Genomic DNA, 15,137 nt, shown 5'->3' on the forward strand with positions numbered 1-15,137 from the left:
TTTTTATGAACCAGCAGTCACTTACTGTGGCCTGCTTCATAACACAGCAAGTGATTCCTGCACTTTGGCACATGCTGCTGTGAGCAGTCCTTGTCATGTCCCTTTGGAAAGGCACTGAGACTTGGTTTAAAGGGCCAGGGTGGTAGAGGTTTTAATACTTCCCTCAATAACCAGCATTAGGTGAACTTGTCACAAGTTTTTGTCTTTCTTCCATTCATGAAGTATATGTAGGTTTTCTGGGTAAAACCTACTCTGTTTCCCTCATCCAACTTCTTGACTGCTGATTTCAAAGGTAAAGGAGACAATGACCAATTTGAGGGTTGCATATATTGCTATCTTTCATAAACAAACAAATCGTTGCTTCCTCTCTGCTAACCTTAATTTATTTCCTATGTGTTGTTCCACGTTAAAATTTAAAAACTCAAACTGAAGCAGCAAACTTCTCAATGGTTAGGAGAATGTGGATTTTTAGGAAATACCTTATGTGGTACTGTCCTGGTGGTTGATCTCTCTGAATAATTAACCTACTGTAGCCTGCAGTATAGTTACTGGGCCAGGTTCATGTCTGCTGTGCAGGAAAGTCTTGATTTCACTGCCAGGGACATGGACAGTTGTTTTGTTCCCTTTGTGAGAAAGACAGATGATATTTTCAGTGGGGTAGACAGTTTTCATTCTGGAGTAGGTGCTTTGACTCAAGAGAGTCTCCCCTCTGCTGTTACTTGGATTTTGCTGACTGCACAGAGTGAATTCATTGTGCCCTGCTGTTGCCTTTCCTGTGACACACCTGCATGGCTCAGTGTGCTGTACTCTGACCTGTCACAATGTAATCTGTGTGCAGCCCTTTGCTGTGGATAATTGGAGAAGGCATTTTCTGGAACAGCACTTCTTGAGAGATGGGTGACCTGAAGAATGCCATCAAGAAGAAAATAAATATGATTTCATCTTAAGGCTTGGGAAGGAAGTGTCACAAAGAGTTAACAATGGTTTGCTGGGATACATGATTAGGAACTGTTTTTCCTGTGTGAATAACTGCCTTTCATAAGCAGGGGATAGATGTAAAACAATCAGGGAAGTGCCCTCTTGAAATAACATGAGCTTGGCCAAAGATCCTGTTTAGGGCTTCGGGGTGCTGAACTTTCTCAATATATGTGGGGCTTTAAGTCTGATTTTTAAAAAACTGAGCATTGGTACGATATTCATGTGTTATAATGATTCATTCTGAGGGGAATGAAGGTGAACCTGGAAGTAGGTTTGATTTCATTGAAACTGAAAGAAACTGAAAGCCTTTAATTCAACAATTTATAACAAGCAGTACATTACAAGCTCTAAAGTATCAGTCCAAAGGAAAAAGCAAATATTGCTATTGGCAGAGAAACAATAGTTCAGGATGTTGAGTTTGAAGCAATTTTACTCCAAAACTAGTAAATAAGAAGTGACAGGTTAAATCTTAATTGTTTCTTGGGGCACCAGGTTGAGGCCACTTTGTGCTGGGAAATGGAAACAAAGGCCTTGAGCTTCATATTGCGTGTGAGTCAGTACAGGGAGAGAGCCCGTGGCAGGGGCTGTGGCAAGCAGCGTGCCTGTCACAGCTTAGTCTGTAGTAGCTGGAGTTTCCCAAGCACTGATGCATAACGTGGCACTGCTGCAGCCAGGGGGAGATGGACGTGCAGCTCCCCAGGAGGAACCAAGGCTTCAAAGGATGTCAGTCCCACAGCAGCAGTCACCCATCTGTGGGGAAACATCAGGGTTAAAGGCAGGAATGTTTAACTGCAGCACGGCTGTTTCTCCAGCCCAGCATCTGGCTGAGCAGGGCTGCTCTGGGGGAGTCATGTCCACCAGTGTCCCAGCTCTGACAGAGCCCAGTAGTCAGTCTTATCCTGGCTCCCACCCCCTCCATCACTTGGCTCCTGCTGATCCTCCAGGCAGTTCAGTGAGCCCAGGGAATGCTTTCAAAGAGTGAAAACTAAACATTGATGTTGCTCTTCTGCTGACGATTTGCATTTCTAATATTTCTTAAGTTTGATGCGGTTGTGTTGTGCTTTGGAGCCTTCCCACAGATGAGCAGTTCTGACCCGTGCATAGTCCTGTATTTCAAAGAGGGGGTTTGATCGGCTTTTTAAATTTTCTTAATTTTAAAAAATTGTCACATCTGCAAAAGTAGAAAGTCCAAGGATTGTAAAGCAGCTCCATTCCTGAGTGAAACGAATCAGTTGCTGAATACAGAGCTCAAGTGACCTAAGGCTGGATGTTGTAGTAGGTTATGGGCGCAGTAGGAGAAGCACAAGGCGGCATTTGAGGGACTAGAATAGTTTACTGGTCTGAGTGTCAGCACAAAACTATGGAAGATCTCTTAAGGCAGGTATGAAAACCTAAAAAAGGAGGCTTCATTTTCCAGTGAAAGTCAGTAGCAAGGAAAATCCAAGTGATTGTGTTCATTCTGACAAATGAAGTGTTTGTAAGATTTCAGGAAGCACTTCCTGAAGACTGCAGCTCAGTAAGTGACTAGTTCATCTTGTGGGGGGAAACTTCTCACAGAGTTCATGGGAAAATGAAAACATGGAAAAATGTTGTTGTAAAACACTTCTTTGTATTATGAATTGAGATTAAGGTCATATACATTAAATTGGTTCTACCTTTTAGAGAAAAGTACTTGCAGAAGCTTCATGTTGCCTTTAGACCAAGTAAAACCTCTCAACTTTTTAGAAGAAAAAAGAATTAAAGTGGTAAATCAGATACTAAAGAGTCTCCTATGTTTCAAGTACTGTGTGAGTGATGTCTTTCATGTGATTGTCTTCTGGTCATCACTGATAATGAGGGAGGTGGTTCATGTCCCCGCTTCCCAACACAGCTGGTATACTTTTTTTCCTGAAGGAAAGGCTAGAACTTTACTATTTGGGTGCTTCAGATGAAAAGTGTATTGAAAAAAAATTGTAAAGATTTTAATGGGCTTATCCCTTCTCATGGTGCTGCTTGATTAAGACAAAGACATTATGGCACTAAAAAAGGACGGGCTTTATAGTACTTGTTCAAGTTTTAATGTTAAATCAAAAGCATTTTCCTGGCTTTCACACTTTCTAATAAGACAGAATTTTAAAATCACAGTACTTTCCTCTGCCAAAAGCACTTCAAAATGCAACTCAAATCCGTGGCAATATTATATAACATAAATAATGTCCTTAGTGTTTAAAGCTATTTTTCAATAAAGACAGAACAGTCTTTGTTGCACATAAAGAGCAAAAAATGGCTTCAACCAGTCCTGCTTCTTTAAATTTAGACAAATAATATCCTTTAAGTGTGAATTTTTTATTTCACAGAGAGAACTTGCATACTTTCTGTTGAGGCTAATAAGGGAAGTGTTTCATTCCAACAATTTAATGCTAGGACTGTCGCAGACTTTCATTATTCTCGACTCATGGACCGCTTTTGCAGGAAACAGCTTTAAAATATAGGTCAGCATTAAAGGATTTTGAAATGTGGTGAAAATGCTCTTATTTCTCTTTTGAGTGAGTCCTTTATTTTAGTATCTATAAGAGAAGTTCTCTCTTCTCCAAATCCTTTCTCAGTAGGAGGAATCAGTAGGGACATTGTGACTTATGTGAAAGTTAAGAGGCTGAAAAGCTTTACAGGAGGCATTGTAATCTGTTATAAAACATGTTCAGGACCTAGGCATAGATTTGGAGTGTTGGTAGCTCTCCAGCTCATAGGAGAGAAGCATGAAATGATTAGATTACTCACAAAGTATTAATCCTGCAGCAATGAGGAAACTTAAAAAAAAATAAAATAAAAAAAAAATCCTTGTGTTTACACCAGATTAACTAGTACAAAGAGGCAAGCATCTCCTTTCATGGTTGCTTTGAGATATATAATCTCTATCCTTTTGACTCTTCCAAAGTTCACATACAGAAAATGTTATCATTAGAAATAAAAAACCTCTTTTAGTTGCAAAGCATTCTCACCTCATCAAGAAACCAGTGCTATTAGCTTTCTGCTTTTATACAAGAAGTATTGATCAAACCCAGAAAAACATGGTGACACAGGGAAAAAGATGAGGAAGCAAGCTTGCAATGAATCACATCTTTTGTTTTCCCAAGCTGCCAGGTCAGCATTCATAACTGGCTATCCTAACTCACAGAGCATTCAAAGATAGGTGACTCTATCTTTTTTTTTTAAATCTTGTCACTCTGTCTGAATATTAAGAACTGGGTCTACTTGGCTTCCAAGATGACAAGTTTAGCATTTTGAGCTGGTGCAGCTGAGGTTACTTGATAAACATGCTGAGGGAGTTAGTGAGGATCTTCAAAGCCCTAAAACAATGCATTTGAGGATTCCCAGTGCTGTGAGTCCCCTTGTGGTGATGGTGCTGCAGTACTTTTTTGTGGACAGCATGGAGAACACTGCATTTACTGGGCAGAAGAGCATCCTTTCTGGTCAGTAGCTCCTGCTAAGCCAGTTCCAACCCAGTCATGCTGTTTTATCCTTCATAATGATTGTGACTCTGTGCTTATTGACTGAAATCTTACCCTGACATGTTCTGTAGAAACTCAGTGGACAAAAGGGACAGAAATTCAGAAAGAAGAAGACAGTATTCTGATGTAGTTTACATGAGAGCAATTGTTTCCTACCCACAAAGGAGGCAGATTCTCAGAACGCCAAAGAATTGCAGGTTTGGGAGAGAAATTTTCCTCCATTCAGGTTCATCACTGCACCACAGTGAAGCTTTGGTCAGTGGGTCAGGTCTTGGACAGGCATCATAGCAGATCTCTTAGTGGCAACATTATGGGGATTCAGAAACCCTGTATTTCAGAGACCAACCGAGGCATCCTTCCCACTGTTTGTGCTCTGGATACTTTGTTTCATCAGAGTAGTTTCTGCACCACGTGTAAGGATGTTTTCCAAAAAAAAACACCAACAAAGGATTTTTGCCCATGTCACATGTTAGTAATATTTGTACAGTGGTGAATATTGGAACTAATCAACCTCCTGGGAACCATAGTTAGGCTTGGGATATTACTGTGCAAATAGATATTAAAGGGCTGATATTCTTATATTATCTGTAAACATCTCTCCTGCATCTAATTGCTGAGACAGAATGCAGAAAAAATAGGCTTCTGTTCCATTATGAGCTTTTTCTTCAGTTGTCTTCTGTAGAGCAGCTAATGAAACTTTAAGGGTTCACAGTTTGAATACGATAGGCTTCAGTGATTTTTATTTTTAATTTCCCACTGCTGGTGTTTGCTACTACACACTTTCTGATGATGACAGACAAGTGGACTATATTATGATGTTCTGCTTTTCATGAAGTGGATGTTCATTTTTATCTGAAAAGTCTGAATTCAGACTGGAAACGTGTAGTTGAACCCCCACGCTCATCATGTTTGTTTGTTGGTTACTGAGAATCTCCTGAGGTTTGGTGGTGCTGATTAAGAACTACATTTCTAGTCTCTTAGTAGGTGACAAAACAAAAATTGTTCATTGCCTCTTGCCTTGCACTTTACAAAGAAAAGTTCTGAGTCCCTGAAGGAAAATGTAAAGGTGACAGTGAGACTGTAATTTTATTTTGTTTTTCAACATAGCCCTGGGTTTAAAAAATGAGGTTAAATCATCTATATATGTTGAAGTCTGCAAATGCTGAGAGTCTGGCCCTCCTGGTGGTGACACAATTTCTTTAGGGGTTCATATATTGACACTGGACACTGATTTTAGCCTTTTGTTCTCCTAAATCTGCTGTTAAGAATAAATCAGCTTTAATTTATAGGTGGAACCCTAGGATTCCCCCCAGTGACATCCTCAGCAGGAAATGTACAGGTCTGCAGTGGATTTCCCTGCAGTCACCCTGAAGCTGTTTTTGCCTGGGAATGTGGCACAGGTTCTCTCCATGCACTGCCGAAGGTACAGGTGGAGCAAGTTGCCACATGCCACACTGGAAACAATACAGGGCTTGCCAGTATCTCATGGCTTTATAAAGAGTCTGAGCTCTGGGGACAAGTCTGTTAAGATGAATTACTTTTGTCAGTGAGCTTCCTGTGAAAAGTGAGAAAGCAAACTTCGGCTCATTCTGCTCTGAGGTCCTCTATTACGCTTTGTCTGCTCTATTGTTTTCCCCAGATAAAAGTAGTGATGTATTTTTATGTAAATGGAGGGGTTTTGTGGCACATTGATGGGCTTGTGTTCTTACGTTATCTATAAATCTTTGTAAATGAAGGCTGTTTTTAAGCCCTGTGCTGTTTCAAGGCCTGTTTGTATTTTAGAAGAGGTTGTAGTGTGAGCATTATAATGCAGAAGGGGAGACAGCCTTCTCTGATAGCACCAAAACCAAATAAACCCTTGAGTAATGTGAAAAAGATATTTACTTATGGTGTAACCAAAAGTAAATGGGTTTTTTCCTTGCTGTAGTATACCAGACACTTGCAAAGTACAAACAATAAAGAAAGTATCCAGAAATTAATAGGTTTGTGATCTGAGGCCTAAAATATTTTTTCCCACATTTATTTGTTGTAGAATCCTTCCAAATACATAGTTTATTTTTCTGTTTTAGGCTCCTGAGGACCCAGTCTCTGGATTGGTACTATAATAATGTTAAAAGCCGTTTTAAGTGTTTTGGAAGTGCCAAGGTCCTGAAGAACTTGTACAAGAAGCATAGACTGGAGAGTGGACTTTGTCCTGATACAATAGGTAAGAACAGCTTTGTTGATTTCTTATAAGATTTATTCTTACCTGCTCTAACACAGAAGCTGAGACAATGGAAATTCTGAGATTATTTCAAGAGAGTTTTTTAAACACAGTTTTCTTGTTTGTGAAAGAAATACCTCAGTGGAGAGAGAAAAGGATGAAGTGTCTAGAGAGCTGTTTAAGAATTCAAACAATGTTTAATCCTAATTATGTCACTGATACAGAAGAACTGTCTACAAAGTAAATTGCAGTTTATATTCTACCTTGTGTCCCCACATTTTTCACAGTTCTGAGTAGTCAAAGAATGATTAAATAATTTTACTTTCAACATTTGACCATAGGCATATTCCTGCAGTGTTTGAAGCAAAATTTGATTAACATGAGATACATTCAGTATCCAAGTTGACCAAAACTGACATTTCCTTACTTAGAGTTTTGCATGGTTAAGGATCTGAAACTGGCCATGTTTTATTTTTGTATTGATGTTTGTAAATAGGTAAAATATACTGAAAAAGTATTGGCATCAACCTTTTAAGAGATGACATGATTCACTCCTAACTATGCTCTTCTAATGCCCCACCCCATAAGAAGAGTGATTGGAGTCAGAAAACGGGTTTGAAGAAGTGAAGCTTGGTGTCATACTGGTAAATTCAGCAAGTTACTTAGAATACAACTAGCTGATTATTTGACATTTCACTGGATTTATTGAACCAGATAATTTATTCTTGTAATTCTTTCAAAAAATTGTAAAGAGACTGTTACTTTTCTGTAGTCCTTCCTTTGTCTTTTTATGGTAAGTATAGGATGGTAAGTAGACTCTCTAGTCCTGAGTGGAAATTTTAGGTGTTTATTATGAAACTTGACATAAAAGCTTCTAGGAACAAGCAACCTAGTTATTAAATTGTGATTTAATAATGTTTTTCCTTTTTGGGTAAAAAATTTGCCTTTCTTGAGAAGATTCCTTAACAGCTGAGAACAAATTTGTGTGAAGACAAGCAAATCTTGTTTCAGTTAGGGCACAAGTGGGACAAAGAAAGTAAAAACTGTGACCAGGGATGCTCCCCAACTTTTATAAGATGTATTGCCTTTTTTTAGCCATAGTCTCAGTGAATGGGTGCTTGAATGGAAGTGTGAATGATGCAGTGATGAGTTGCAGTGGCATGTGCACTCTCGGTGAGACCTTTCTAAGGAAGGCCTTTGAGTCTAAATGTCATTGCTAACTTTCTTCTGCTATCCCTGTGACTGTTAGGTAAACCTTTTGTTCCCTTTGAAGATAAATACTAGTATAGGTGTCTGGGTATTGCTTTATTTATACAGCATTGCCCTTTAAAATGTAGAATCTGTTTCTACACCAAATGTCATAGTGAAGTCAAATTCTCTGTACTTAACTTCTGCCATGTCAGTTTTATGCCTGGTAGCTTCTTTTTTTTCTTTTTTACTGTAGTAATAGTTTTTTCTATTCAAAATGAATGAGAAGTCTTTGAGATGAAAGCAGTTATGTTTTGTACAAAAACTGCTGCAGTCATGATTTATCCAACAGCTAGGAGGAATTTTCCAGTTATCCCCCATTGTGTGCAGTGCCACCATATCTTGAGTGAATATTCTAATTTAATAATGCCTTGATTGTTAATGGGTGCTTCTTATAGTAACACATGATTCTGTCCTCTTTAGCAGAAGGAAGTCTGTATGAAGGCAGCCTTGAGAATGAAGGAAGCATTTGTGGCAGTGACTCTACCTTCTACCAACAGACAGAAGGTATGCTGCTAAAATCTCATTTGATTGAGAACTAGTCCTTACACTTTGAATTACTGGGCAAGTAGCTTAGAGTGCTGGGAAGTCTTGCCCACAGGTCCAACAATGTTTTGTCAGAATCATTGAGCAAGACTCTTGTGTACCATGCTGGGACATCTTGCTTCAGCATTACACTTACTACATGCCTATTCTAGTGTGATTTTCTTAATGATCAGGTTTTGTTACTTCCCTCCCATTTCCTTTCCTGTGCTCATATATTTTTTTCATTCTCTTTCCTAAATTTTGTTGTTCTTACTTAAAGGAACTTCACAAATTTTCTTTCAGTTATTTCCTCCAAACTATTTTGCTGCAGTCTAAAATAAGCAACATAAAATATATCATGTTTTATTGTATCTAAGATTTACATTTAGACAGAAACTTAGAGATTGCAACAAATTTCTCTGTCTTTTTTATTTCACTGTGCATATTTATGGATTGAAGAAATAACTTTTTCATGAACAATTTAAGATTTGAATATGTGTCCAGAATATTAGTCTGAATTTTGGAGCTCATTATGCAAAATGTACGTATATAAAGAACATGGTATTTTATCTTATTCTTCATCTAGGACACAGCATGATGGATACCCTTGCTGTGGCCTTACGTGTTGCAGAGGAAGCAGTGGAAGAAGCTATTTCTAAGGCAGAGACCTACAGTGACAGCCTGGTAACACTTTCAAAAAAAAAAGTATTAATTTAAATAGGACAATCATGTTTCTTTTAATTTGGGTAGTGGTATAAAGGAAAACCACTTTTGAAGTAGTGACTGTCTCATGATATACCTAAGGAGCAGGGCATGGGTTTTATGAACTGGTATCCAAGACGCACATTGCATTCCAGAAGGTGACATGCACTTTTTGACATGCGTGTCATTTTTTCCCACAGTGCCAATAGGGCATATTACCCATTTCCCAGTCTATACATTTTACGTAGGAAGGCTGTTTTTATGGGATTTTAGTAAATACAGGTATCCGTTTTCATGCAGGACAAGCAGAATGAAGCTTGTTACTTGCAGGAGCACAAGGAGGACCTCATAGAAGAGCTGGCCACAACCATTGTGCAGAAGGTATGGCATGCTTTTTCCCCTTATGTTTAATGGGCAAAACACTAAAAAATGTTTTAGACCTGAAACACTGCTAACAACAAAAAGAATGACACCAAAGTAGAAAGTAAAGTAAATGAACTATGACAGTATCGTATCAGCTATGTCTGACAGACATCAGTTTATAAGTAAGATCAATCCAGTACCTAACCTGATGTCCTACATATTCAAAGCTGAAAGGTACCACTCCCTGAGTGATGCCCTTCCTTGCAGCGAAGTTCCTTGCTTGATGGAATTTTACATCTGTATTTCACTTCCCCGCGGGCACAAAGTTTTCTAATGTCAAGAGGTACGGCTCTTGACCATATACATCACTTCCTAAAAGATATAGTTTGCCAGTGACCTGACCATACCGTCTACTGAACCTTGCAACATGTTAAAAGAAAACAGCATTAATCATTAACACAGAATTCTCTTAATGATGCTGTGCGAGAGAAGCTCAAAAGTCACATAAACCTTGGCATGTCTGAATTTTGTGGCTTTTAAAGTAAAGCTCATTCTTCTCCCTGCAAAGCTCATGGTTGGCAGAATGAAAGTGGAGGGCTAGTGGGAAAAAAAATACTCCTTGAGTTTGTCTGGACAGTTCGGAGTAAGGCAAGATGAGCGTTAAGGTCCTCTGATCAGGGAAGTAACCACTCTGCTAAGTTGGTCTCCTTCCATGTGAAGTAAGCTAGGTGCCACATCTCTGTATAGACTGTGGCATTTAACAGAGTATGGATCACACACCAGAAGAGGAACATATTGTTTATAATGTTGTCAAGAAAAGCCAGAAGAGCAGCAGCTCACTGGAAAATAATCTGTCTTCTTTTTAAGGGTGATGTTAGACTATCAAGTAAGTCTGTTTATTGAGTGTTTCATAGTCCAGAGCCTCTCTCAGCCAAGCTTGAATTGCTAGTTTTTGTCAAGAGCTGCCTAACAAGATCTTTTATGCCATAGAATGACGTTCAGTAGATGTATTTCAGTTGTGGAAACGAAGTGTAGCAGGATATAATCTGTCAGCGTAGGGAGACATGAGCTCTCTCTGTCTTAAGATGGTGTAGATTTTCAAAAATAAAAATAGTGTCTAGAGACCTTAGACCTCTTTGTTCTCACTAGAATGTGTCTGCGTGTCATGTGAGCCTTTGAAATTCCCCTCATATCTAGTATTTTATGTTTCTTGGCAAAAAGTCTTGTCTGAGAAAATACTTGACACTTAGATGCTGCTAAAGTGTTACTGTAGCAACAGGTTTCTATGTTTATGTAATTCACCTCTGGTATTCCTACAGGCACTGTTATATATTGCATCGCTGCCTATGTGCTTGCAAGCGGTAGGACTTCAGATGAGAAGTAATTGCATGAGCTGGAGCTAGAGCAGAGAAAAAGTCAAATGCTTTTCCTGGGGAGCTTTCCTTAAGACGGGGTTCATTTAGATCTTCCCTTTATGGCTCAGACAGCATTTCCCCAGCGGCATTTTTCTGTCCCCTCCCACCCCGTTTCTCCCCTACCCTGCAGATTATAAAGAAGCAGAAGAGCAAACCCGAGCAGGCCGAGGCCGACTTGGAATGGCCGCCGTCGCGGAGCAGCGGCCTGGCGTCTGGTGCCGTCTCGGACCAGAGCATGCTGACGTTCCCAGGGAGCCGCAGGGGCTCCTACACCTTGTGGGTGAGTGCCACTGCACAGCTATCCCTGCTTTCTGGGGCACAAAGCAAGCCAGAAGATTGCAGTCATGGATAAGTACACTTGCTGCCTGGAATGGTACGTAGAGACTTGCAGAGAACAAGCATAAATTCTGTGTCTGGACAAGCTGTCACTCAGTTGCATGCTCTCCTGACACCCCATGGGCCATGGAGGTACATGACAGACATTGTGTTGTTTTGGTGACTGTGCTGGGGAGGACTAAGTTTGTGATATGAGCAGTCTCACTGCTTGATTTGAATGCTAACAGGACTCAAGGCTTCAGTGTTTATTCCACAAAAGAGTTTTTCTGCTCACTTAACTTTTATGTAAGTCTTCGCTGACTGTTTTGTTTTCTTTTGTATAAAGTTAGGTTTCTGTAACATTTCTTTTTCTCCTTATCCATCTTACAGAAAACAGCCACCACCAGCAACAAAAAAGAACACTCAGCTGCAGAACGCCATTTATGTCTTACACTAAAGAGTGTTTCACTTATTTCTCAGCACAATGTCTTTATTTCCTGCTATAAAGCTGAAGAAAATTTGACAAGCTGCATTGGTAACAGTTTTAAAGGAGCAGCAAGTAAAAAGCAGTGAAAATAAGCTGTAGGCTTGGACAAGCACTTTGACAATCAGAGAGGGAAGACAGTGACAGATGAGTTAGTTCCAGTGCATTTTGACACTGTGGTTTAAGCTGCTGCTCCCAAGTGTCCTGCTGCTGTTCCAGTAACCACCTCTCCCCGCTAAGCAGAACCACCAGAACTCAACGTGGGCTATGTCCTAGTTCCCAGCTAAGTTTGCTCACTTACACTCCCAGTGAGAACAGATCTATGCCAGAATATTGACTCTGGGCCAGAGTTGCTGAGATACAGACTTGCATCCTAGTCTTCTAACTGTTTGCAAAATGAAGGGATACTGCCTGTAATGTCCCACTGTTAATAAGTGATCGTAAGTTAGGGTGAGCACGATTCAAAGGTTTTGCTCTGTCCCTCCTAGACAAGTTGTTTGTGGAATATAAAGGCCAGGAGAGAGAAAGTTAATTTTGTGTCTGACTCAAATGAGTTTTCTTTCTTAAGGACAAGACTCAGAAATACGCTGTTCAAACCCTCAGTCATTATAACAGAAGCTGTTCTGCATTTGGAAAGTTAACTTTGAACTCAACACATTTTGAAATTCCCTTCTGAAGTAACAATTTATTCCTGATTTTTTTGCCAGAGGGAGGCTCATTACTTTGAGTAATAGTAGGCTTTGTGAAAAATACTAGAAAAGCAGAAATGTCACGCTAAGGTGCAAACAACTTCAAAACCTCTCTAGCCATCAGTCAGTACTAGAGATCCAGACATGTACAGTATTTTATAAGGACACTCCACCTCTTTGTACAGGGTCTTTTGCCACATTTTTCACCATTTGTTCCAACTGTCTTCCCAGAGTGTTTTAAGGAACACGAATGATTTGGCCATCTGCTGTAACTTGTTTCATCTCTCCCATAAATTTAGTTTCTGCTTTTGCTTTGCTAGGGTTGTGTTATCTTCTTCTTTTCTCCTTTGAAGTGTGTATATGTTTATTTTTGCTTTGCTCTGAATAGAGGAGATTTTTATTAGTATGACCAGACACCCTTATAAAGGAGGTATCATCCTGTCATTCCTATAGCTAAGATAGTTGCACTTGTGTTAGGCTGTTAGGTAGCACAATTAAAGTCACTGGAAAATGTACTGAAAGGCAGTTTGTGCAGAGTGAATGTAGAGCACTTAGAGCCTGCTCGATTCTCACCAACAGTGCTGAAACAACTCAAATTCCTTTTCTGAGCTTGCTTTCCATTCCACTTTGTTTTCATTCAGCAATAAATGGGAAGCATGCCTCTGTCAATAGATTTGCAAGAGTAAACCACACCACTTTCTCTTCTGTATATTGTGTGACAAAGTTATCTTTTCTGCCAAAAGAATTGCAATTTTTTTTTTCTTTCCATAACAAAACCTAGCTTCTACAGAAGCTGGCAGAGAGGCCCTATGCCCATTCTAGGCAAAGCTTCTTACTGCCTCCCAGGAACTCTTGAGTCCAAGTCTGTAACAGCAAGTCTTGGATTCCACTACAATAAGTGAAGTTTTCTTAGTTCCTAACTGATGACATTAAGTGACAAAAAACCCCACACTCTTGATTTCTTATATACATCCTAATATTGATCTGTATGTGATGACTTAGATTAGGCAGAGATCTGCCTGTAAAAAGCTTTTTAATATTAGTACACACCACAGCTAACAAGGGGTCTCCTGCAACAGATTAATTAGCACAGGTGTTCCTAGTGTAAACAAGGTTTTTGTGGACAGACACAGTAGCCACAACAATCCAAAGGGAAGGAAGAAGAAAAACAAGTTTTCATTTTTTTTTCTATCAAAGCTATCCAAGGAGACTATTACTGTGACAGTTAGGTACATGAATGTGTTTCCCAGTAAAGGTCATTTAACTAGAACTTCCCTTGTTCGAGTATTTCTTTGGTATACAGGCTAACAAATTAGCAAAGGCAGGATAGATTAAATCAAAGGAAAGAAGAAACATGATTAACAGAAAGACATGCCAGGGAAAGGGAGGTAAGGATAGCAAATCTTAAGGCAGTCAGAATTTCATAATTTAATACTAAAAATTTATCTTAGAGGAATTTTTTTTGTCTTCTGTGCAGAAGATAATATATGTGGTTTTGCTAGTGCAATGAAAATAATACGATAAAATACATGACAATTGTACGCTGTAACACTGGCCTTTAGAAAACCATGTTTATTGTTGCATTGCTTTTTATTACCAAAGTCACTTCTTACAGAGTCAGGGGGTGCTCTAATAATCACAGATATCACCTTGTGGTTTCACCTGCCAGGAAATTTTTCTTTTTATCCCAGCTATTTGTGTACAACTCATCCATATCAGCCAGAAACTTCCAGTGGTCTCAGGAAGCCCTGCATTATCTCCCTGCTCATCCAAAACCACTTGCTTTGAAAAAGTGATTAAATAAGTAAAAATTCCTCACTTTCCCCTTCCAAACTATAGTATTGATTGTTTAACTGCAGTACTGTGGTGTGCTAGTAGCTATAGACATTCTCTTCTCCTTTTTTTTCCATCTTAGATTTCTTTGAGAAACTTCGCCCAGGCTAAAAATAGTGAAACAAGGCTGAATATTTTATTTCCTCATCTCATAAAAAGAGATGGATGGCACCATCTGTTTCTCATTACCAATAAGCAAAGGCTGTGCAGTGTTGGGATAGGAGAAGTGCAGAGCAATGGGTGGATGCTTCTCTGTTCTCTCAGTCCAGTTCGCCTGCCATACATCACTGCCAGCCAGAGAGCAAAGGACCAGTTGGCAAATTGTATCCCATTTAAACATTGATGGAGTGAAGGCACCCTGGTGTGTTTTAAGTGCTGTATTAGTGGTCTTTATTTTACAGCATAAAGATTGCATATATAAACAGAAGCTCATCCATAATTTATAGTATATAAAACAGCTAGGGATATAGGGAAAAGGAGGATTTCATTAAATACACATTATGATGCATCTCTGGGGAAGCAGAAGTATACTGGTTAAGCTAATTTTAAGGTCCACAGTGTATTGCAAGTTGTTTATTTTTTCTTCCTTTTTTTTCCCCTCCGTTTGATTTGTTTTAAAGAAAAGGAAGTTTCCACAAACTTGTGGTTTAGCACTGCTTTGGAAATCTCTAGAGGTTTTGCAGGTGCTCTGTACCTTTTAAGGTTTCTCACAAACAAAAGTGCTTGAAGGAAACCTTTTTGTGGAGGAATTCTGTTTAGCAGTCATGCAGCATAGTGGGAGAGGGATTTCAGATGTGTGAGGCATAGCACTGTGGATACCAGCTGGCATCAGTTCCTACCTGTCAATGACTGCATCAGAAACATCATATTTATGTCTAATAAATAAATGTGTCA

The 15,137-nt window shown here is 39.3% G+C and overlaps 1 protein-coding gene across 10 annotated transcripts in view; it reads left to right on the forward strand.

The window, feature by feature from the left end:
- MYRIP (myosin VIIA and Rab interacting protein) overlaps positions 1 to 15,137 on the forward strand; it is a 353,883-nt gene that overhangs the window by 293,166 nt on the left and 45,580 nt on the right. For 7 of the 10 annotated variants that reach the window (XM_074539973.1, XM_074539965.1, XM_074539995.1 and 4 more), the window contains exons 4-8: positions 6,536 to 6,672; positions 8,341 to 8,424; positions 9,029 to 9,126; positions 9,445 to 9,525; positions 11,053 to 11,202. In XM_074539973.1, coding sequence (XP_074396074.1) covers positions 6,536 to 6,672; positions 8,341 to 8,424; positions 9,029 to 9,126; positions 9,445 to 9,525; positions 11,053 to 11,202 — 550 coding nt within the window. The remainder of the gene's footprint in view (positions 1 to 6,535; positions 6,673 to 8,340; positions 8,425 to 9,028; positions 9,127 to 9,444; positions 9,526 to 11,052; positions 11,203 to 15,137) is intronic. The other 3 variants (XM_074539974.1, XM_074539982.1, XM_074539993.1) reach the window with 1 other exon arrangement.

The sequence above is a fragment of the Zonotrichia albicollis genome, chromosome 1, assembly GCF_047830755.1.
Source record: "Zonotrichia albicollis isolate bZonAlb1 chromosome 1, bZonAlb1.hap1, whole genome shotgun sequence".
NCBI lineage: Eukaryota > Metazoa > Chordata > Aves > Passeriformes > Passerellidae > Zonotrichia > Zonotrichia albicollis.